The sequence below is a fragment of the Cylas formicarius genome, unplaced genomic scaffold, assembly GCF_029955315.1.
Source record: "Cylas formicarius isolate icCylForm1 unplaced genomic scaffold, icCylForm1.1 PGA_scaffold_10__41_contigs__length_53128322, whole genome shotgun sequence".
NCBI classification, from domain to species: Eukaryota; Metazoa; Arthropoda; class Insecta; order Coleoptera; family Brentidae; genus Cylas; species Cylas formicarius.
Genome location: NW_026844214.1, coordinates 6710201 through 6734024, shown reverse-complemented (window position 1 = coordinate 6734024; position 23824 = coordinate 6710201). Strand labels below are relative to the sequence as shown.

The 23824-nt window shown below is 32.2% G+C and overlaps 1 protein-coding gene across 4 annotated transcripts in view; it reads right to left on the bottom strand.

Moving 5' to 3' along the window:
• Positions 1-23824, bottom strand: part of LOC132703135 (titin-like) — a 115163-nt gene that overhangs the window by 21235 nt on the left and 70104 nt on the right. For 3 of the 4 annotated variants that reach the window (XM_060672245.1, XM_060672235.1, XM_060672228.1), the window contains exons 3-6: positions 13964-14151; positions 6674-6890; positions 5677-5788; positions 2967-3142 (exon numbers count right to left, since the gene is read on the bottom strand). In XM_060672245.1, coding sequence (XP_060528228.1) covers positions 2967-3142; positions 5677-5788; positions 6674-6890; positions 13964-14151 — 693 coding nt within the window. Of the gene's footprint in view, positions 1-2949; positions 3143-5676; positions 5789-6673; positions 6891-13963; positions 14152-23824 lie in introns of all 4 variants that reach the window. The other variant, XM_060672255.1, reaches the window with a different exon arrangement.

Below are 23824 nucleotides of genomic sequence, written 5' to 3'. Positions count from 1 at the left end.
TTCGCAGTTACTTGCTTTATTGCCAAAATATTATTAAGACACCAGCCCAGCCACCAAAGTTAAATGTAAATGAAAATTTGTGGTTGAAAAAGAAATTAAATAGTGCCCCAACATCTAACAAGAATGAATTAAAAGTAAAAATTTCTAAAGTATGGAACACAATTTTCGCGGAATATACTACAAAATTAGTTGAATCAATATCCAGAAGACTAGTTGGTTAAGCTGTGACGTTAATATTGTATATAATTTAATGAATTCTATATTGTTAACTAAGTAAGGCATATTTAAGACAAAAAGTAATTCACACTTTTTTAGAATTCTCTTTATTAATTTAATTCCAGTAAGTTGTTTTTTTCTTCATACATACAGACCAGTTAGTTTTTGTTATAGCGACTGCATCATTTAAGCTGTAAGTCACTGTATGTCAATTTTTATAGAAACTTTCAGAATGAACTTGTACGTACACCTGAACCGTGCACAATTGAGTATTTTAGAGTAAGGAATAGAAAAAATAATTTGCTGATATGTACCTCTGGTTTCATAAAAAACTGATACGATTCTTAAGGCACTTTTTGTAAAAGTTTTGAGCGGTGTATTATAGGCCACCATGCCGTTCTCATGCAAATCTCAATGTTTTCATATTGCTCATAATGTCACCGTCAAATAAAAAAAAATTGTTAGCGTTGTCACAAATATGTAGTCTGCGGATGGAATCATCTTCGGGTCAGCTCATTTGACTCACGAGTTTATTTGACACGAGCGGAGCGAGTGTTCAATTAACGAGTGACCCGATTGCTCCCAAACCCCGGCCGTAAAATCCCGGAAATATCCGAAGTGGCTCGGATCCGTGAGAAATGAAACTGACGTAGTAAGGTGACGCTTCCCGCACGCTAGATCGGTGTGTAAGTAGGCATGTTACAGACGGGAGTAGAAGAAAATGGTGTTTCATTTATGGCTATCCACTTTCGAATGAATTTGAACTGAGGTGGCTTTTACTTGACGAAAATCTATTTAACAGAATAAATAAAAACTAAAAGTTCAGATTTTCATGAAATTATATATATTCTAATGGAAATTCTTTAGACACATTTGATAAAGACACGGTGTTGTCTAAAAAATTCCCATGTGAATATATATAATTTCATGAAAATCTGAACTTTTAGTTTTTATTTTATTTATTTTGTTAAGTGAATTTGTTCCATATTTTTGTCGTTCACTGTCCGACTGAATTCATAAAAAACTGACACGTCTCTTAAAGCACTTTTTTTGTTTTGTTTTGAGCAGTGTCGCCATGTTGTTGTTCATTGTTTTTATATTTCTTATACAGTTACTGTCGAAGAAAAGAAATTGTCAGCGTTGTCACAAATACGTTAGGAAACAAAAGGAGGCCTAAAGGCTCCACATACGAGCAAATAGTTAAGAGCAAGAATTGTGTCCAAGTTCGAAGATGGTCGGTCTTTATCAGCGGTAGCTCAACATTTTAATGTAATCAATACAAAGGTTCTTCTATTAATAAAACGTTTGACAGGACAAGGGGTTCGGGCAGACAAACAGTTAGTTCAGTTCAAGAAGATCAGTGTCCCCAAGTCTTTATATTAAAATGTTGATCCCCTGCTGATAAGGGTAAAACCACCTTCGAAACTTGTTACAATTCTTGAATTTAATTTTTAAGTTGTTTATTTAAAGGTTAAAAATCATTTTTTTACTTTTAAAATAAATGGAAGTTGAATTTGTTTAGTTTAGACGATTTCAATGATAAAACAATCAATGATAAACAATAGAATTGAACCAAATTCAACGTGGTAAATGGTGGTAAGTAATCTAACAAAAATTCGAAATCGTAATTTTTTCCGAGTTATAGCTCGTCAAAATTCTTTTTTTTTTTAATTTTACATATAATATTTTTATTTATTTATTTATTATATTTATATATTTTACACACAGCCCTGATTTAGTAAAAGTTACAAAATAAAAATGTTTCAGACATCTATCACTAGAGGACACTTTACATTTTTTGTTATTTTCCCTGTATTTCATTTATTTAGACTGATATTGCAAAATAACACAGACTGCTTTAAACAGAATCACAAATATTCAAAAATTGTGACAGATTTCTGAAACACATTTACTTTTTATGGACTTTTACCAAATAAGGGCCGTGTGTAAAATACCAGTTTATTCCGTTCAGGATTCAGCCCACTGCGTTACAAATACAATTTTAAAAAAAGAATTTTGAAAAGCTTTAACTCGGAAAATATATGACAAAACGATATGACGAATTTTTGAATCTTTCTCCCAAGCTTCCGAACACCCTGTGTAAGCATAACATACATTTTTGCAAGATATCTTCACAAATCTTCCAAAGAGAATGTCTCTTATTGCTTACAATTTAGTGTTGCCAAGAAACAGTGAATGCTGATTAACAGTTTTTAGTAATAAAAACAGTTTTAATAATACACCTTTTTGTACTTACGCAAGGGCAATACAACAGAAATACGCGCTGTTACGCCTTTGGCTTGGAGAAACAACTTACCAGAACAGAACCATTCGTTATCCACAAGGAAAAAACACTCAACTATTAAAAATATGCGCATTAATTTTTATGATTCAAAATTCTTGCCTAAACCTGTCTTTACACCCCATATTGGAGGTCAAAACAGACTGTTTTGTGTTGTACCAGTTTTTTATCGAACTAGCTGAACTACAGTTTTAGAAAACTTTCAATATTGACTTAATCTTAATAAATGTTTTTCAGAAAAAATTCGAACGGTAAACCGCAGACGGAATTCCGCGAAGAATGTCAAAGAATTCCCAGAGATTCCAAGAAATCATTAGTAATAAAAGAAAATAGGGTGTACATTCTGGCATCTGCGGTGTAGCCATCGAGAAAATCTGTACACAAATACGAAAATTAAAATTTTAGAATAATCAGACATTACGGGTACGTACGTTTTAATAAAAATTACCTTCTGTATTATTGAGGACGTGTACATTGACGTACGCAGCTATAGCGTTAGACGGAAGACAAGTGTAATTCCCGCTAAAACTAGGATCAACATCGTTGATGCTGAGAACGCTGGATGTGCTATCCGAGGACACATACACTTCTGGGTCATGATTGATCATTCTATCTTCGTGATACCTGAAAATTATGTGTTTAGACTTTAGAAGCCCGAATTCGGTAAAAAAAAACATTGCCCCTATGCAAATTTTGCCATTGTCTTCGTCTATATCGTGTAAAGAGTGAGTCAACGGTAGACAAAACTTTATTATCCCATTGGTTTCCAAAGTTATGAGAAAATGGTAAATTGGAAGATTGTTAGAATGCATAGTTTACAATAGTATACAGGAACACACTAGTTTTAAATTTTGTTTTGTACTCATTCCGAAACGTTTTTATTAATAATAACACATACATGAACCTAATAGTATTTCTAATATTTTAATTTTTATAAAACAAAACTTGTATTCGCACTTGCAAAAAAAATTTGATAGAACCATTATCACTCATTTTTGATATTAGCGTTATTCCAAGATGACGTGAGAGATATATGCAACTGGATTTGAATTAAATGCTACAGGGTGTTCAAAATAAAAGAATATATCTGAAAGATCTTACAAAAACCTACAACTTTAATAGTTAGGTATGTCACATGTTTAGTATTTTGCTTTTTATTTTAACTTTTCCAATATTTACCCTTGTTTCTGTTTAACACTTTTGCTATAATATTAGTTGGCCATAACAAAACTATTAGCTAGCTAACAAGGCTATGTTAAGATTAAAAACTGAACAGGAGAATGAATTTTGTTGGAGCCACAGATAAAGCAACATGCAATTTTGGTGAAAATAACGACCAAATTTTAAATTCACAGAAAAATTAAATAATATTAAATACCTATTACTACAAATAAACATTTTTTCTAGTCTATTTCGTATATTTTAACGTTGTAGTGTTATTGGGTGATTTACATAAACACGATCTTTAACCTATCCCCACAAAAAGTGGTCACATGGTAAGACAAATCGCAAGGTATTAAAAATAGGTATATTATGATAACTTAATAAACGCTGAAGATTTTCGTAAGATCTATCAGAAAAAAAATAGTATATATGGTTTGCCATTTAAAAAAATCCAGATTTTTTAATTTAAAATGATCTAAAAATATTCGTTTATTTTATATATATCTTTTACGTCATCTTCGAATAACGGTAATGTCAAATATTTAAAATTCGTATTTATTTTGCGAAAAGTGGAATTTCCTTAGAATAATTAAAATATCGAAAAAACTATTAGGTTTAAATGTATCGCATTAATAATGAAAGAATTTAAGAATTTTAAAAAGAAGTCAGAACAAAATTTGTTTTATTCGTCTAAATTGTATGTATTGCATGGTATGTAAAATAATAATAAAAAAGATACACATGTCTACTTGCCAACGTTGTAGTTTAATAGTTTGGCATTTGTTTTTTTTGTTGGTAAATCCATCTAACGATGAAAAATAAAAAAACATCCATTGTATATATACACGGTGTCCCGCACAACATCCTTTATATTATTATCTCGTGTATTACGGTTTTTATTATATACAGTATATTTAGTATATGTAGTAATTTTATTATATATAGTATATTATACAGCTTACATTTATACTGGGTGCTCAGTTGTGTTTAAGCTGGGACCAGTTTTTGGAAATTAAATAGAAAACCTCGAATAACATGGACGTTATTATTCAATCCTCATATCAAATGAATGTGCCTTTCTCTAAGAACCTCATGTGGTTTATACATCAACAGTTATTTTAATTTATTTTTTGATAGTGTCTCCTAAACGTAGTAGAAGTAAAAAATAGTAAGCAGATAACATTATGTACTACTGACACTCTCTCTTATTTTAAACAGACAGGCGCAGCTGTCCAATAAAAGGGAAGCTCAAAATGGCACAAAAAAAGATGCTTTGTCAGTGGAATAGATTAAATTATGTTTTACCAGTTACAGCTTTTTATTACAGTATGTTAATTGGTATACCGTCTTAAGTGTCGTTTAAAGTTTCAAAGCTCAGAGCAAATAGGTCAAGATCCGGAAACGCGTTCTCTACCCTGCTTTAAGTACGGGTACATCTGATAATTGGAGAGTTTGAATGATATCTAGATACAGCAACCGTTTGCCTGTTTCGCTGAATGTAGGGATTACAGTTAAAGTATATTTTTCCAAAACGAAAGAAGATTCAACCAAATTGTTTCCAATAATAAATCAAAATTTGTCCTACGATTTTCCAAATACTGCATACAATTGAAATACAGGTTTTCACTATAACTAAAAAAATGTCTGTCTATTAAATCTATAATTTATAGCATTTACAAATTTTCGTTGTATTGATATACCACCATAATAGCTACAAATTATACATAGTCATTTCGGAAATCAATCTTTACTCATAATTGTGACCTTATTTTCATTTGTTTGACAATCTTGTTTCAGAGCAAAATGAGAACATTCGCTTTAATCTTATTAACTTTTGTTTTTTTTATTTAAATTTATAAAGCGGCAATAATTATAACAAAATATGAACCATCTTTCTTGTCACGACACAATCAGTTTTAGTAACTTATGTGTCTTTTCTATACAGCGTTCATTGCGAACAGAACTGGTAGTAGGTTTAGTATTAATTATCTTACCAAAAGATATAATTGGGAGGTTCGGTGCTATCCCTTAATCTGCAAACGATACGCAATCTGGACCCGGCTCGAATATGCAACTCAGGAGCTCCAGTTATCTCAGCTACGGCCTCTGCAATGAAAGGGCAAAGAGGTCAAGTACGTTCGGCATAAGATTTTCAAATTAACGCGACAACGGGGGTCTCGAAGGGATCGTGACGGATGATATGTTTGGTAAAACGGAACGCGAAAAGCTGAAAGCCGGATTGTAAATATTCGCGCTACTTTACATACGAGCGAGCAGATGAGGCCAAAGTAAAATAATACATTTGCCACGTAACAGATTCGTTACAAATGGGATTATTCGTGTTAATTTTATATTTTACAATATATTTTCTTGCCGCAGGTTAATTTAATGATTTAATAATGATAATAATAATAATAATAATAATAATAATAATAATTAATAAAATTAGTGCGAAATTATTAGAATTGACAGACCGTATTATCCAGTCTATAAGAAATGCTAATAAAAACTTCGCACCACTCCACTTAACTATGCCAATAGTAACCGGTACAACATCAACACTACATCGAGAAATACAAACTTGAAAGGAAAAACCACTTCATGGTAAATACCCTCTAACACTCGAAGACGCATTCATCCACAAAATATCATGACTACAGTGACTGTTTTTATCCTGAAACTGAAGGCTTATGAAAAACATATATTGAAAATCAACACCATTGATAAATGTAGGAAATGTAGCAATACTGGAGAATCAATAGAACACATCATGGGTTGGTGTAGCGCAATGCTGATTTAGGAAAACACAATCAACTGGCAAATATCGTACATCAGCAACTGGACTTGAAATGGGAACTTTTGTCGAAAGATAACCCTGCATTTTACAAAGATGAACCAAACGAAGTTAGTTATTAGTTAATTATTGCTTTTGCTGTATGCTGACATAAAAGCGTACTTCTGTTATAAACAAAAACAAAACTTACTACCCACCTGTGACTTTTAATTCCATAAATATACTAGCTGCAGGGTGCGTCGACATTTGACACTCGTAGAGCCCAGCGTCTGTAGGTCGGACATGTTTTATAACCAATCCCCAATTCTGCAGGTGGCGTGTATGTTCCAAGAAAAACCGATCGTCGGCGATATACACGCCAAGGCCTACTGTGAGAATTGTGGGGGTCGAATCGTTTTTCCGGATCCAGGAGACCTGAAATAGAAAACGGCGATATTGACGTATACGATTTACAACATTGATTATAAAGGTATCAAAAGCAACCTAGAATTGTCATAGATCGTCCAGTAAGTCTCAAATCAGGAATAGTTTTGTAAAGGAAAATGTGTAGTAGATTTTTCTTCCATTTTCCAAAATTATAACGTTTCTCCACGATGTAAAATTCAAACAATCAAAAATATATACTACTAGTTCGTTAATTTCTTACATGTTAAAATAACAGTCAGTCAGTAAGAGGTAGAAAACTTATTATTGCTCATAAGAAAGGATTGCAAAATAACATTCCAATTTTTTTTAAATGTATTATTGGCATCTAACTCTCCTTTTTCTCATAAATTTGCTGCATTGGTTTTTTTCTTGTATACAGATTATTATTTAATATTTCACTTTCAGGACTGGAATTTAAGCAAGATTAGATGAATATTCTTTAAAAATCCCACGCTTAGCTACCTACAAGTTTTTGAAAAAATATAAACTGGTAAAAATGCAAGGAAAATTGACCGCTGTACCACTACTACTAAATAATTGACTAAGGATGAACTCTTTTTGTTTTGTTTGGATGCGATGACTACTATTAATTTTATTTACGAAAAAGCTCAACACTGGCCATTTATTATTATTTTACAATTTTCCCCCAACTATAAATGCTATATAACATCTTTCATCAATGTTGCAAACGTAGAAAGTGACATCTGCTGTTTGATGTTGATGTTGATGTTTGATGTTGAGATGAACAGAGTTAAAAAAAGTTCCTCCTTTGTGTAAACTAAGTTAATAATTTTGAGCCCAGTATAACTAGGAGTTTCATGGTGGCTAAGTGTCTGTAAATATCATATCGAAACAATTTTTTAGGTTCGGTGTCTTTATTTCGGAAAGACGATATTTCAGCGTAAAGATTGGAAAAATAATTTCAAATTCAGATTAAGGTTATATTTTTTGTTTCGCTGCCTCGGTTACGTCTTGGTTTAATTTAAGCGAAACCGACCAATCCAGCTGATATTACTATTATTTATTGATTATACTATTTATGGTTTCTCTGTGAACTTCATAAATTTAAACGTTGAACATATTTCTTAAGGATTTCGATGCATACCGACACAGAATCGGACAAACTTTAAGATGAAGTCAAGTATTTAAACATTGGAAATTGAACGAATCAATAATCATGCAGCTTAAGTAGTCTTAGTGGTCCATTATTATAGATCTAATAAGAGTGTCTTCAAATATCATATAACTTAGTAATAGGTAATAATCTACTTCAGTACACAAGTAAAGCAACTTTTGACAGAGCATAATTTTATTTATAAATATATAAACAACAAGAACTAATTAACGGGATATCCCTTAATGACAACAACTTTTGGGCAACGTCGCGACATTGATGAAATTAAATAATCGTCAAAACTGGTACCAATACTAATTTGTATGTTAATTTTATCAATTAAATCTAGAATTAACTGGACATCGTAGTCGCCTCATTACTCTAGTTTCGTCGCCAAATAATATCTTTTTCCACTCTTGAACTCTAGAGTTTAAATATCGTGCAAACACAAGCCTGGCAAAGCGATTTTTTTCAGAACCCGTCTACTGCTGAACGTCTACTATAAAGTTTCGCCTGAACTAATCGTCGCTGTACAGTCGTCGCACTAACTATCGGAAAACCACGGATCTCTATAAAAATAGTATATTATGCAACAAGTGCGGTAAACACCATTTGACTCACGAATTTAACTGACACGAGCGGAGCGAGTGTTTAATAAACGAGTGACTTAAAAAGTTTACCGAACCTGTTGCATACTATACTTTTTCTACGACCGTTAGTTTTTGAGTACATTTTCGCCAAACAACTCGAATTCACATTCACTGACATCACCTTCGGAATTGACAAACGTCAAATGCCGGGAACAAACGTCAAAAGTAGAAAAAATAATTTACGAAATTTACTGGTATTAGCACTTACCTGTTTATTTCAAAAATAATTTTCTTTTTTTATTCTTTTGCTCATAAAATGTAAGCGATAGATTTGGTGTTCGGTGTGTAATTAGGAATTTTACAAACGGGAGTAGAAAAATTCTTTTCATTCTTTTATCAATCCAAAAATGGTGTTTTCCTATATGCGCACTTTCATTACAAAGTAAAATATTCCTCAAAACATTGTATTTTAATAAGTTTAACTCTTTGATAAGAATGTACTATTTTTCCTATGTCTATTCCTGTGTTAACTACGCCTTTATTTGTTGGGGAGGTTCCCCACGTGCAAAAGAAGTCTTTAGGATGCAGAAATGCATTTTACGGATTATACCGTTTAAGCCGTGGAAATTTTATTTATAATGTGTGATACATTTTAATACGTATTCATTGTTTTGTATTGTCTACTTATTTGTTATTTTTATTACAACATATTAACATAATTTTATATTCATTTATATTTGTATTATAACGAAAATATCCGAACCTTGTAACTCAACTTCTGGAAATAAAGCTATCTTTATCTTTCAAGTCACTCATTTAGTCAACATTCGCTCCGCTCGTGCCAAATAAACTCAAATCCCGTTTACCGCACTTGTTGCATAATATACTATTATAGTCTTGTTATAAGTATGCACGTATAAATAAATGTATTATGTAGAATATATTTAGAATATAACATGAAATTTTGAGACGCAATACTTTATCCCTGAACGGTTCGAACAATTACAAAGATACCAAGCAGATCTATCGGCAATAATAAGCAGAATAGTATAATACAATACAGGTGACTTTGAGGTTCAACAATAAGGTTATCCTGACAGATTAAATTACTTTATAGAGAGTAAATAAATGGATCGAAGTACTTCATAACACATGCATATCCACTTCACGTATTTAGAAAAACTAAAGTATAACACCACAAACTTGGTCCAGCACATCATGTTTTGCAATATACTTCAAGTCTGGACATATATAACCTTATCGCAGGAAAGTCCTTTATTTCCGACAAAATAGTGTACTTTGCCTTGTGTGTCTTTCATTACGGAGAATTCTCCTTGAAAATAGTTTCACGTTGCTCTATAGAGCGCCGCTACCTGATCCCTCGTTTCATTTAAAACATCAGTTAAAGAAACGCATTCGCTCTGTGGGTAACGATTGCAGCAATTATTCTGTAAGCTTCAGTTGTAGTTCTTCAAAACAATCGAAAATTTGTAAAATTTTTTTTTCTTTTGTCATTAAATCTCTCATAACAACACACTGGAAAATTATATACCAGCTTGTATAGCTTTTCAGGCTATGAACCTCTTAGAAATGTAGTTCCAAGATCTAATAGATACATTATGCTGCAGTAAATTTACTAATTCGTGTGTCAAATATATTTTTAATATTTTAAAGTTTTGCATAAAGTGCCTGCAAAGAAAATGGAAGTGGAATGCTAGTTGATTTTACAAACGTCCTGGAAAATATATATTTTGAAACATAAGTTGAAAGAATTGGAAAACTCTTGTTTAAAATATTTTTTAATTTTTAAAATGAATCCGCTTTACTCTTCCTTTGTTGTCGTTTTAAGTCTCTTCAAACAAGTTACTTCCACTTTAATTAAATGTCGCTCTGGGGCTCGGGTCGTGATGCAAAATTATTTAACCCAAATTCGCCGATTCTCTGAGAAACCACCTGGGATTAAGGGACTTCTAACGAGCTAATCTCTCATATCTGCCATACGTTAAGGTGAGTTAATTTTGTATAACTGGCTCAACGTTTCAGGCTGTTGGGTTAATTTCATAATAATTAATTTGGTTTACGCAAGATGGGTTGTCTGGAAGGCGTTCTTGCAGAAAAAGCAGACCATAGTGCTTATATTTTTCGTTTCTCCCATTTCCCCAAGGTTGACGACAACTAATATTATTAACAGATATACAGTGTGTCCAATGCGGTATGCTCTATTATCAAAATAAATAAAAACTGAAAGTTCAGATTTCACTGTGTCTTTATCAAATGTAATATTTACAAACTACCTGCTACTATATATTCCGAAAAATGACAATAAAACCACAAAAAATTTCAACAAAGAACTTAATATCATTAAACAAATTGCAGTCAACAACGGCTGCAATCCGTCCATTAGAGATAAATTTATAAATAAAAAACAAATCCAGACACCAGTAAACTCTATTTATCCGAAACCTAATACAGAACACGAACAATTTAAAACAATTACATACATAGGAGAACCTAGTGAAAAAGTTTCAAAACATTCGTCAAAATGTGGTTTAAAAATAGCTTTCAGAACTAACAACACAATAGGAAAATTTTTAAAAAACAATAAAACGAAATGTTTAAAATCTCAAAAATCAGGTGTCTACAGGTTGAAATGCGGATCTTGTCCTAAAATTTATGTTGGACAAACAGGTAGATCATTCAAGAAACACATTAACGAACATAAAAGAGCATTTAAAACCAATAGTCTAGATTGAAACTATGCTACATACTTAAACACAGAAACACACATTTTTGACGACAATTTTGATATTTTACATACTGCCACAAAAAGAAGAAAATTAAATTTATTGGAAGCCATGGATATTAACAAATGAGACATTCAAATGTATTGCTTAACGATCAATTAGATTTAAATACCTCTCCTTTAATGAACTTAAATTCTCACAACAACATTAGTTAAGGTTTTATGGTCATTTTTCGGTATATATAGTAGCAGGTAGTTTGTAAATATTACATTTGATAACGACACGGTGTTGTCGAAACAATTGTCATGTGAAAATATATAATTTTGTGAAAATCCCAACTTTTATTACTTATTTATTTTGTTAAACGGATTTTCATCAAGCGAAAGCCACCTCAGCTCAACACTCTATTATTCTTAGTTTTACTAAAAAAAGTATTTTTTTATAAAAGGTGGTCTGAAACTAAAAAGTAAAACCGTCAGATATAAAATTTGTTGAACCTTATTAAAGGTTCGTCAAGAAATAAAAATTTTAATCAATCTTTATTTTGTAAACTATCGTTAATAAGGAAGGCACTAATATTATTCATTCGTTATTATTATCCGCCCGCCGTGAAATAAAAATTTTTGGTATAAATCAAATATGGGCTTTCGTAAATTGCAGCTCAGCTATTTTGATGAAAAACATTATAACCTTTCAGTTAATTAATTAATCCATATGTCCTTAACGTCTTTACCTTTCAGATACAGGGTGGAAAAGTTTTCAAAAATAAAATATATTTATATATTTGTTAATTATTTTTATATCTGTAATACCCCTTTAGGTATTTTAATGAAATTTGACACACGTGTACTATGTATCAAGAGGCATTATTTAGTGTACCACAAATGCACCAGTGGCGTGCATACGGAATTGCACCTGTCTGTTCTGGCAAACATTGACGGTACGACAATGATTTCTGTTAAAATAAAAATTATTCTTGTAATCTCCAATCATTTCCAAAAAAATTGAACTTCGCTATTTCTTTCAATACGATGTACGGTTTTCGCTTAAAAAAATAAAAACCTCTTCTCTGCATGGTCATAATAATATCGCTAATTTGAGAGCACGCAAATTTTTAAGTGAAAACCGCGAGATAGAGTAAAAAAAAAATAAGAGATCAAACTAATAGATCATAATTAAGGAAATCAGTGGCTTGCCACTGACTGTCCATAAACAAATAATATTTTCGTTAATTAGGTCGCCACTGGTTAAATCCAGAACTTCTTCTTGTGAAAATCCAGATATCAGTCTAAAACGAAATATCTAGTTTTCAGTTATAAACTACAAACAAATTATTATTTTTTTAACTTTTACAGTTCTAATGAAATAACATAAAATCCTAACAAGATAAATAATTAACGATTCTTATTTTACAAAAAAAACACTACCTACTGTTAATAATTTTTAAAATAGTTGAATATTAATAAATTAATAACAAACTTTTTCAAAAAAAAAGTAGAACATAGAAACTAGATAAGCTGCTGAAGGACACACGTTTCAGCTGCTTTCTTCATATATTCATATAAGCTCTCCTACGATCCTTAAACTCTTCTACAGTGTTAATTGGGCTGCCATAAACCAGACTTTTAAGATGTCCCCACAAGAAAAAGTCCAAACTATTTAAATCTGGGGACCTAGGGAGCCATGGTTGAGGTCCGCCGCGACCTACGCATCGGGTATTAAATGTATTATTTAAATGTTCCCTTACTGAAACACTACACCGTATTCTGTTCCTCATTTCTTTTAGAAATATTAGCTTCTTCTAAAAACCGGAGATAATTATGGCCATTTAGCCATTCTGGCAGGATAAAGGGTCCAATTAATTAATTTCCAACAATTACAGCTCAAACATCTACCGAAAACTATTCTTGATGTATAAATTCTCCAACTCCATGGGGGTTTTCATCGGGTGCAATAGAAAATTGTGCAAAATTTTTTGAACCCAGACGTGCGAAATATTCAGATTATTTCCAATTTTTCTATTGAAGATTCTCATCGACGTTCTATTAGCTAATGCATATCTGAAAAGTCCTCATTATTAAACTTGGTCATTCCTTTTAAAAATAACGATGCTCGGATACTTTAAACACCAAATTAATAAGACGCGAGGAACCGAATTTATCACATAATTAAAAAACGACTTTCGTCTGACAAAGTTTAGTGGATATAGTGAAGTTGGTCTTACACAACCGCTTATAGAGTCCAATTCAATAATATAGCCATCTATTTCTAAACGTTAAATGGTTATTTCATCTCGCATTCCTACCAAACTACATTGATTTAATGACATGCTTATTAGTATCCTTCCCAAATAATCAATATTTTGGCAAAGTAGACGCAAGTTATCAATGCTAATAGCTATGGTACAAGCTGCTGATATAGAGCAATCGTTACATTTATATTACATAGATTATTATATACATTTATATGAAACAGACTTCAAAAGCCTCTTAGCGCGACCGTCCCACACGTCATAAATCATTCAACCGCTTGAAAGCTAGTTTGCAATGGATGATATCCCAGTTTCTCAACGCCATATTTTATTTACTAAAGTTATTCATTAGAAACACTTACCACGCCATTATTAATTTTACTAACGACACAAGGAAGTTTAGCAGTCCCTCCGACTTGAGCAACAACCACGGAATAATTCGAAGTTAAAAAGCCAGTTCCACGACTCGAAGCTTTTAGCGAGTTCCCTGGAGAATAGTCCCGACTACGCACTGCGTAACTTCTTACGTGCCTTTCGCTTTTTACTTCACCTGAAATAAAAATAAGAAATATTACGTCCTGAACTACCAATTTTCGAATTATCTGAGAGGTTCATATCTCTATTATTGCAAAGTATAGCAAAAATTGAAAATATAATTTTAAACTTAAACTTTTAAGTGAAATGATTTTTTTTTAGCTTATAAAAAGCAATTTAAACAGAGCAGTGGGCAAACGGGTTAAATATCAATATCGAAAAATCCGTCCCATTTTGCATGCAAGCCGTAGAAGAAATTATTCTGTATTCTTTTTTTCATGTACAGTTCCTTGGTGCAATATTTTCTTCTTTACAAGAAATTATATATTTTTATTATTTCGTCGCCGGCTTTTAAGCTTTTGAAAAATGTGAAATTTGTTATTATTAATGCAGCCAATTTGGATTTTGTTTTAGTTAGAGTTTGTCATACACATTCAGACCAATGGTTGACACCTGTAGTACAAGATTGTTTATATTTATTTCTCCATTTTTCTACGTGTTTGAATTTTGAGGGTAAATTTTTATTAAGAGCTGCTTTGTGAAATCATTTCATTCGTTTATCCTTCTTTGAACTAAGTGGTTGACTACTTTGACTATTTTTGACGGTGAGAAACTTATTTATGTAGAATATCTACTAATAATTGCATGATAATTAATCAACAAATATTAAAATATTTTGTTCCATACGGTTACAGTAATGTAAATACTACTATAGGAAAAGAAAGAAATAGAATTTAATTTCAATATTATATTCACCAGTAAAGTTTTTCGAAACAATTTATTACAAAAATAAATAAAAATAATTACAATTTTCTTAATAACAAAACAGTTAACAAATGGTATTTTTTATAAAAGTGATTTTTCTGAAAATGCCACCTCTAGCATCGATGCAAGCACGATTTCGATGAGGCCTTATGAAATGATTAATTTCTTCTTGGGTAACCGCTTATATAAGTTGTTCATCCCATCCCATAGGATTAAGATCCGGCGAGCAAGAAGGCCACTCTAACAAATCCTCCATTTCTATTCTGATGGTATGAATACTCAAAAACTACCTCACCAGACCTGAATACGGGTCGTTGGAAAACTATATCAATATACCTATAATATTTTAGGGGTTTTCGAATGAGAATTAAAGGAGTTCTTTCACTAACCATAATTCCACCAAAAAACATTATTTGTTTTCCGGGATTGGTTTGCAAACACGGGGTCTAATTTGTCTCCATCTACCTCTTAAAATACGGATTCGACGGTTATCAAATCGTGGGTCGCTTCGGGTTTCAGCCTTCAACTTCAATAGTCTAGTCTCCATGCACCAAGTTAAACGGTCAACCAATTTGAATATCTCTCACTATTCAGAAGAAAGTCATAAAATACTGGCCCTATTATTCGATAGCCTATACACACATAAACACTTCTCCGGTCCTGTTACTTAATTTCTTTTACACGATATTCATTTGATTTTCTTTTAATTAGAAAAAACATGTATGTACGTCTATTTAGAAAAATAAAGTTGATTCCTGGCCCAACGGAACATATACATATGCATAAAAATACTGAAAATAAAATATATACTTAGGGTCAAACACTTTTTGTATTTAACTTTTTTTCCTCAGTGTCTCAGCATCTTAGATGCACCACCGTGTACATATTTAGGTAAAAACGTATTTACTTTTTTTGGGCTTTTTTCGAAGGCTTCCTAAGAAGTTAATAATAATAAAATATAAATTTAATTTTGTAAAAATATTTAAAAAAAAACATTCTTCCATTTATATCAATAAATTTGCCATTTTCTCTCACGACGCGCATTTCAGTTCGACTTCACTGATTAGTCGTGGTTAAATCTAGCTGGTCGGACCATGGAAAGTTACTATAATATACTATAAACTTCCCGTTCAATTTACGCCTTAACATGTGTATTAAACACGTCTCCAGATAATCTTATTTTAATGATGAATGATTCCTGGATGAAGCGCCTTCTCTTTAAACGCAGTATAAAAGACGCCCTGCGATCCGTCTTACTTTTAAAGCCGTTGCTCGCGTCGTTTTGACGGCGACCGCCAACGATATTTCAACCCAAATTGCAGTCATAAAATACGTTGTAGAGTTGGAAGCCTTTTTTCGAAAAGCGATAACAATTGATCAATTGTCATAACAAACGAGCTTTACCTGTTGACATTCATCAAAAGAAACAGCTTCAATAAGTACTATTGACAAATTTTTTGGATTTCTCCTGCGTCGGTGGTTGATGAATCGAACTTGCTGATGTTCCAACAATGATCCTGTTGGCTTCTTCCACAGGAGGATTGGTGAAATATCAGCAAGTTCAGTTCATCAACAACCGACTCAGGAGAAATGCAGATGATTTGTAGATAGTTTCTTGGATAAATTAGCTAGAATAAGTGTTTGTCAGGCTGGCGGCATCCGTATTTGATAAATATCAACCTGCTTTGGTCTTATTTCAATTTGGATCACTTCCACACCCAACCCTAAAAGTTTCTTTCTCTCACACTTTTTCTTGGCGGATTCATAAACTTTATTTTTACTAATCCTTCGCACTTTTCAAAATAGTACGAATACGAATAAGAATACTTTATTAATGTCACTATCACATATGATTTACATACGTTAAACAAAAAAGAATAAAATAACATATACTTAAAATGCACCTGGTACACCACAATTGAAACACAAATATTCATCACAAGAATAAAAATGCTGATTAATTAAAAATCGTCTGACTGTTTGTTTATACATGTCAAATGGTAAATTACGAACAGCATATGGAAGCGCAATGGGGGTATGGTCTGTTCATAGATATAAGAAAGTGACCAATTGCTTTTGAATGGGATTATCCAAGGGTGGTCATTAACATACAAAGTTTCGGAATTTAAATTCAGGTACAATTGTGGTCCGTAATAGAAAATAATTTTATACCTACCTCTGTTTAATATTCTTTGGTTTGGTGTACTACTTAGTTTTAGTTTATAAGTAATCGTTCTTATTTCGTGTGTAATACAGCGTGTGTTGAATCATGTGCGAATTATACAAAATATGTCCCAGTCTAGTGTATCTCAGGAGATGCTCCCGCCCAAATGTAGAAAACAGTATTCTATTGGGACTAAGCAAATTAACAATGTTTATTTGACTCTCATTGAACGTGGTGCCAGCAAGCAAGCATCTTTAGAAGAAACGGCCACATTGACGAAAATTCCAACGTCAACTGTATGGAAAATTGTGAATAATACCATTTCAGCGAGGAAAAAAAGAAGCAATGCTGACATTTCCTAGAGTGTAGATGAAAGTGATCAAGATATAATACGGCGTCAAATTTACCAGTTATACGAGGAACAAAGCATGCCTACATTAGATATCTTAACTAGGAGGCTTGAAAAAGATGAAACCGGTGTTGAATGTGGCAGAACTACCTTATTGACAAAGGTAAGTGTTAATGGAATCTTTTAGAATTCGAAAATGGCGACTGGAATATCTAGAAAAAATTATGATTTACAGAGAACAACAAAGGTCAATTATTTACTTCGATGAAACCTGGTTCGACACTTATGATACCCTGGAAAAGGGTTGGATTGACTCAACTTATAAGTGTAAAATAAACGCGCCATCAAAAAGAGGTACAAGAATAACATACCGGCTCTAAAGATGGTTGGATTCCAAATGGACTTTCTCTGTCTGCGAAAAATATTAAACATTCTTCTCTGGATTACCATGAAGACACCACCGCTGATTTATTTGAAAGTTGGTTTAAAACCAAACTAGTTCCAAACATTCCTCCTAATAGCGTCATTGTAATGGACGATGCAAGTTATCACAGTAGACAGTTGACTAAAACCACAAAAGCAACAATCCAAAACTACATGTATAATAACGATATTTATTTTCACGAACATTATACCATAAAGCAATTATTTGAGGTTCTTCAAAGCTTGAACCTACAAAAGGAATACGTCTGTGATAATTATGCAAAAAATCTAGGGCATACAGTTTACCACTGTATATTTAATCCCATTGAACATGTTTGGCACCAACTGAAATCTGCCATTCGTCGTAACAATGTTTTTCCCCGTGTTAACTCCAATGTCCTCAAACTTATAGAAACCGAAGTTTTTATCATACCTCCACAAACCTGGGCAAATTCTGGTAAACATATAGAAAAAGCAGAACAATCGTGTATCGCTATTGCAAATAATATAGAAGAAATAATAATTAGAACAGGCGATGATAGCGATAGTGATTCTGATATATTATGTGAATAATTTTAAGTAATTTAAGTAGGTAATAAAAATAATTTGTAATTTTATTTTAGATTTAAACATAAATACATACATAAATAAATAAATATTGTTTTGTATCTTTCCTAACAAAACGACAAAAATAATTAATTTATAAGCAAATTACAGACCTGTTCGGCCATATTTCATTCGTACAGCTTCCACGGGTCTCTCCTTAACTCGTATCAGTTAGTGACTTTCTTATATCTATGAACAGATTTTACATTGTCCCGACCTCTGCTTTGATAGTCATGCAATGTTTGCGCATTTTTCTTTATAAATAATGGGGAGAGAATTCAAAACTTTCTTTATTGCTTCCAAACAAGAGTCAAACTCGCCCAACGGCGACCTATATACAGTTAAAACGAACATATTGAAACCTTTTAAACACACCACAGCAAAATTCAAAATATTTTTCAATATTGTAGTTCTTAGTAATTGCCTTCAGACCACTCTTAGAAAAAAATAACTGTACCTCCACTTGTAACTGTCTGTCTTGCACTATAACCGGCAGCAACATACCCATTAATACAGAATGAAGATATTTCAGTTTCACTTAGCCAATGTTCCGTGATACATAAAATGTCAAAATTCTTGTCAGCTATAAATGCTTCTAACTGGAATCCTTTATTCCGTAAGGATCTTGGGTTTACATTTAATAGTTTTAATTTTTTTGTAACCTCTTCCAAGTAGTTTATATTGGTCTTCTTTTTAAATGTTCTATTGGGCCCTCTTATAATAAAGAGTTAGGTCTAATAATTGTGTTTTTGTTATTATTTGCAGATTCGAGTAGATTTTCTAGAATGTGTTGTCCTAATCTAAAGTCGAACCGATTAAATAAAAATTGTTTTGTTTGGCTTAACTCCGACCATGAAAGATTGTTTTTTTTTGTTTTTGGTCTGTCGGTGGAGTTCGTACTTTTTTCTATGTAATTTTGTATTAATTCTGAGGTGACATCACTCCGTACCAGTGTCACAAAAAAGCATATTTTCTTACCCTCGATTTCCTTTCTTCAGTGAAACCTTTCATCTCCTACCCCCGTTCCTGTTTTATAATTTCTATAATTTCTTCTTCGCAATTTAACTTTTTGAAATCTATCCTCTATAGTCTCCTCCATTAACCAAGTTGGCTATTTCTTCAAACTTGTTTGTAGTTTTTATTCTTCGGAGTTCGAAGGAAACAGTTTTGGAGTCTAACAACTCTATTCGTTCACTCTGTACTTGCCGATCTATATTTGTTTTCATATTAGAGTTTTTGTTGTTTGTATCTTGTAAAGACCTGAGTCGCGGTTAGATTGTTAGGTTGCTTATAGATATCTATAGACTCTCGGATTTTTCGTTGGTGGAAGAATTGATTACCTGCAAGAATTTTAGTTTAATAGAATAAAATTTTATGTCCGGTTTTTTATGTCCGGTTTCGTGATTGTGTTCGGCAACTGCTGATGAGTTTATTTGTCTTTGTCTTTGCCTCATATGCATAGAATGCTGTAAACTCCTGTCATCTCAAATGGAATTTTTTCTTTGACGGATCGAATGTAAGGATAGCTTTCGGCCTCATTGATATTGGAAGGTTGTAGTGAAGTGTATTGTGTGATGGAACGCTTAATATCTTTAATGTGGAAATTATTAGAGAGAAGAGCAGAAGCAAGGTGTTTTGATTCTGGGTTTAGTAACTCGCGTTGAGATAGTTATACAGCTCTGTAAACAAGAGAGTCGATAACCGTGATTTTTCTGAAGGATGGTGATGTGACGATGCATTAAGGTATCGATCTTTGTGTGTAGGATTTCTGTAAACACAATGTTAGTTCTGATTTTATATTGATAAGAATGGAAAGTTTTTATTAGTTTCTAATTCAAGGGTAAAACGTGTGTTAGGGTGCATAGAGTTTAAATGTCTAAAAAAATCTACTAGGAGTTCTTGACCATCAGCCCAAATAACAAAAGTATCATCGAAATAGTGTTTCTATTATTTTGGTTTTAGATGGAAGGTGCAAAGAGTTTTCTTCTCAAAGGTTTCCATAAATATATTCGCGAAAACTGATGATAGTCGAGAAGTCATAGCTGTTCCCGACGTTTGTTCAAAAATTTGACCGTTATAAGAAAAATATGTTCCAGACAAGCAAATTTTCAATTAAGGTGAGGGATTCCACGTCGAAACTAACCAGAATATCTTGGGTATCTAATGTAATGCTTTTTAATTGTTCAATGAAGTGAAAAGAATTAAGTACTAGAGAATATGTTGGTGCTAACAATAGGTCGAAGGGTTAATCCTGGTTTGTGAATCTTTGGGAGTCCTTAGAGAACAGGAATTTTAGAGTCACGATAACAGATTTTTTGACGGAGTCTGTTAGAGAAGCCTTAATAACAGATTTAAGGTTGCGTTCCATAGATGACGTAGGATCTTTTTTATGTTGACGAAATGATCCGTCTATAAGAATATATTGAATTGAATTGAATTTATCCTGATCTTCATTTGTATTCATGACCATCGTGGCATTTCCTTCATCTGCTTTTAGGATTACGATGTCGGGATTAAATTTTATAGATTTTAGGGCAATGCGTTCAGGCTATTAGATTTAGGAGTTTTTGATTTTTTAAGGATTTTTGCTGTTTCAAATCGAATTTCATTAGCTGTTTGAGATGGCAATTTGGTATTAAATTATTTATGTTCACGTTAACGATATGGGTGTTGCTACAAAATGCGAAAAAATATAACATATAATTTTGTTGAAATAAAAAAAATGCAACGGTGCCGTCCCTTAATAATTTTTGGTTTTCGATAAAATCTTACTTTATTACACTGTTATCCCGGACGCCAAATAAAAGGGGAGACCGAATTTTTATTACCACAATCGGGTCAGACAATCTCGATTCAGCAAGGTTAAATCAAAAATTTTCAAAATTATTGCCTATCGCAAAGACAAACACTTTATATTACATACATTGTCAAACGTTGCTTACTGATATTTCCAAAACAAATTTAAGAAACAAAGCGTCCAAAAGCGATAATATTAAAAGAGATTCTTATTGACTATATATAAAAAAAAAACCTTTGTGAAAATTCTATGAGATCGTTTTCAACCTTCGGGTAAATAAGTAAAACAACCCAAAAAATAATCGAGGGTGTTTTTTTTTAATCAAAATGCGTATGAGAAAGAATTATTATGTAAATTTTAACCTCAAAAATAAGATTTTATACCATTAAATTAAATACATCGACTTAGCCATTTTGTTTTATTTTCGTTGCTCAAGTTTCGAGATTATTAAGGAGAAAACAAAACAAAATAAAAAAGCAAACTGATAGACACACAGATAGCAAAGTAGTAAATATAATTAACTATAATTAGTTAAATTGACTTAAATTTAAATACAATTTTAATTGGCTGTAGCTTTTTTGTTATTACAGATATCAAGGTAAACAAAAAAACAAAATGTAGGGTTAGTAGCCAAATATTTTCCAGGTAACGTATAAAACAAAACATTATCAATTTTCTGACATATAAGCCTACATCACATTTTTTAAAATGGAACACCCTGTATATTATATATGTGTTTAATAGAATATCTTATTCAGATAACAATGATGTAAAAGACTTTACATTTTAGTCTACTCGTTTTTGACAAATCGGCAAAAATAGGAAATTTTAATAGAGTGCAGTGACTGACTGCAACAACAACAATTATTTACAAATTAAAGTAGAACAAAAACACTAAAAATGACAAGACACACTAAAGTAAAAAGTTCTTTAACTATTCTAAATACTGTATACTGTATGTGACCACCATTTTCCTGAACACATTTATTAACGTTTGTCTCTTGATTGATCGATTGCCTCTGAAATCCTTTGCCGAAGTTCCACGACATTATTACAAGGAGTTCTATGCATGTGCAAAAGAAAAAATCCATTAAAGTTAAGTCGGGGCTGTTGACTGGCCAATTCATAGTTCCGCCGTTCAATATCCAACCCCTGAGATATTCCATGTGAAGAAAATGTTTAGCTTGCACCACATTACAACCCTTTCTTGTAGTGAACGAACTTACATTGGCCCATAAAATATTTTTCAAAAAATTATTAGGCTCATTATATCTATTTAAAAAATCCAATCAAGAAAGCATCTTCCTTTGACATTGTTCTCCACTTAGTTTTGAGTTTTAGGAAATTCAAATGCATTATATTAATATTCTTTCAAAACTGAGTAGATTGATCCTCGAGAGATACCTGTCGCTTCATGTACTCTAGTAATAGAGGAAACTGGTTGTGCTTCATAGAATCCTAATATGTTTGCCTTATTTTCTTCATTTAAAACATTATGCTTCTGGCAAACCTTTGGAAATATCAGTTTTGAAGGAGCTCGGCGTTCTGGATAAAGTCTAATATACTGACGACGAGCTGCGGTTGCACTTTTATTATTTAGAAAGTATACTTGAAGCATTTCACTCTTTTCACGGATGCTAAATTCGCGAAAAACCATTTTAACAATAATGACTTGGAGAATAATTCAACCATCAACGTTGTTTACTAATATGTCAAACATATTGTATTTATTGGTCAGTCAGGGCACCCTTTGAAATTATATAAAAATTTCCAATTTTTGCGTATTTGTCAAAAAGGACTAAAATATAAAGTGTGTTACGTCATTGTAGTCGGAATAAGATATTCTATTAAACACGTAAATACAGGGTGTTCCATTTAAAAAAATATGATGTAGCCTTATATGTCAGAAAATTGATAGTGTTTTGTTTGATACGTTAATGGAAAAAAAAACTTGGCTACTAACCCTACATTTTGTTTTCTTGTTTACCTTGAAAACAAAAAAGATACAGCCAATAAAAATGTTATCCAGATATATTGAACACACGGTACTTTTTTACTGCCTTATACGAATTTGTATAAAAGATTTAAATCTATTCTCAAGTTATCGCAAAAAAGGTTGGAATGAAACTTTCTTCACATGCAGAGAAATGTATTTCTCATAGATTGAATTTCCACTGTTGATTCTATAACAGCAATATTGTTTCTTCGGTTTGTATTTCGCTAACTAATACTATTTAACTTTATTGTTTTGTAATTTTCCCAAATCGAATAAAAACAGTCCTTAGCGAAGTTCTGTTTCCTAGCCTCCATTCCGGAAATAACGCAAAAACAATGTCCAACGCAACAATTTTAAATACAATAATAAATATAATCAATTTGAAATTCAAAGCCAAATTGAATAATAAAATGGAACCGATAGAAACGAATTGCCGAAATCCGAAGGGAATATGTGCGTGCTTATGAATAGTATCCGTGAAATCGTTTGTCACAAGACATCTGCCGTCTACGAGCGAACACTGAAATGGCATATAGCCTATGCGTGTGCGGTATAGGGGATTGACGTTTTATATCCCGAAAACGGCATA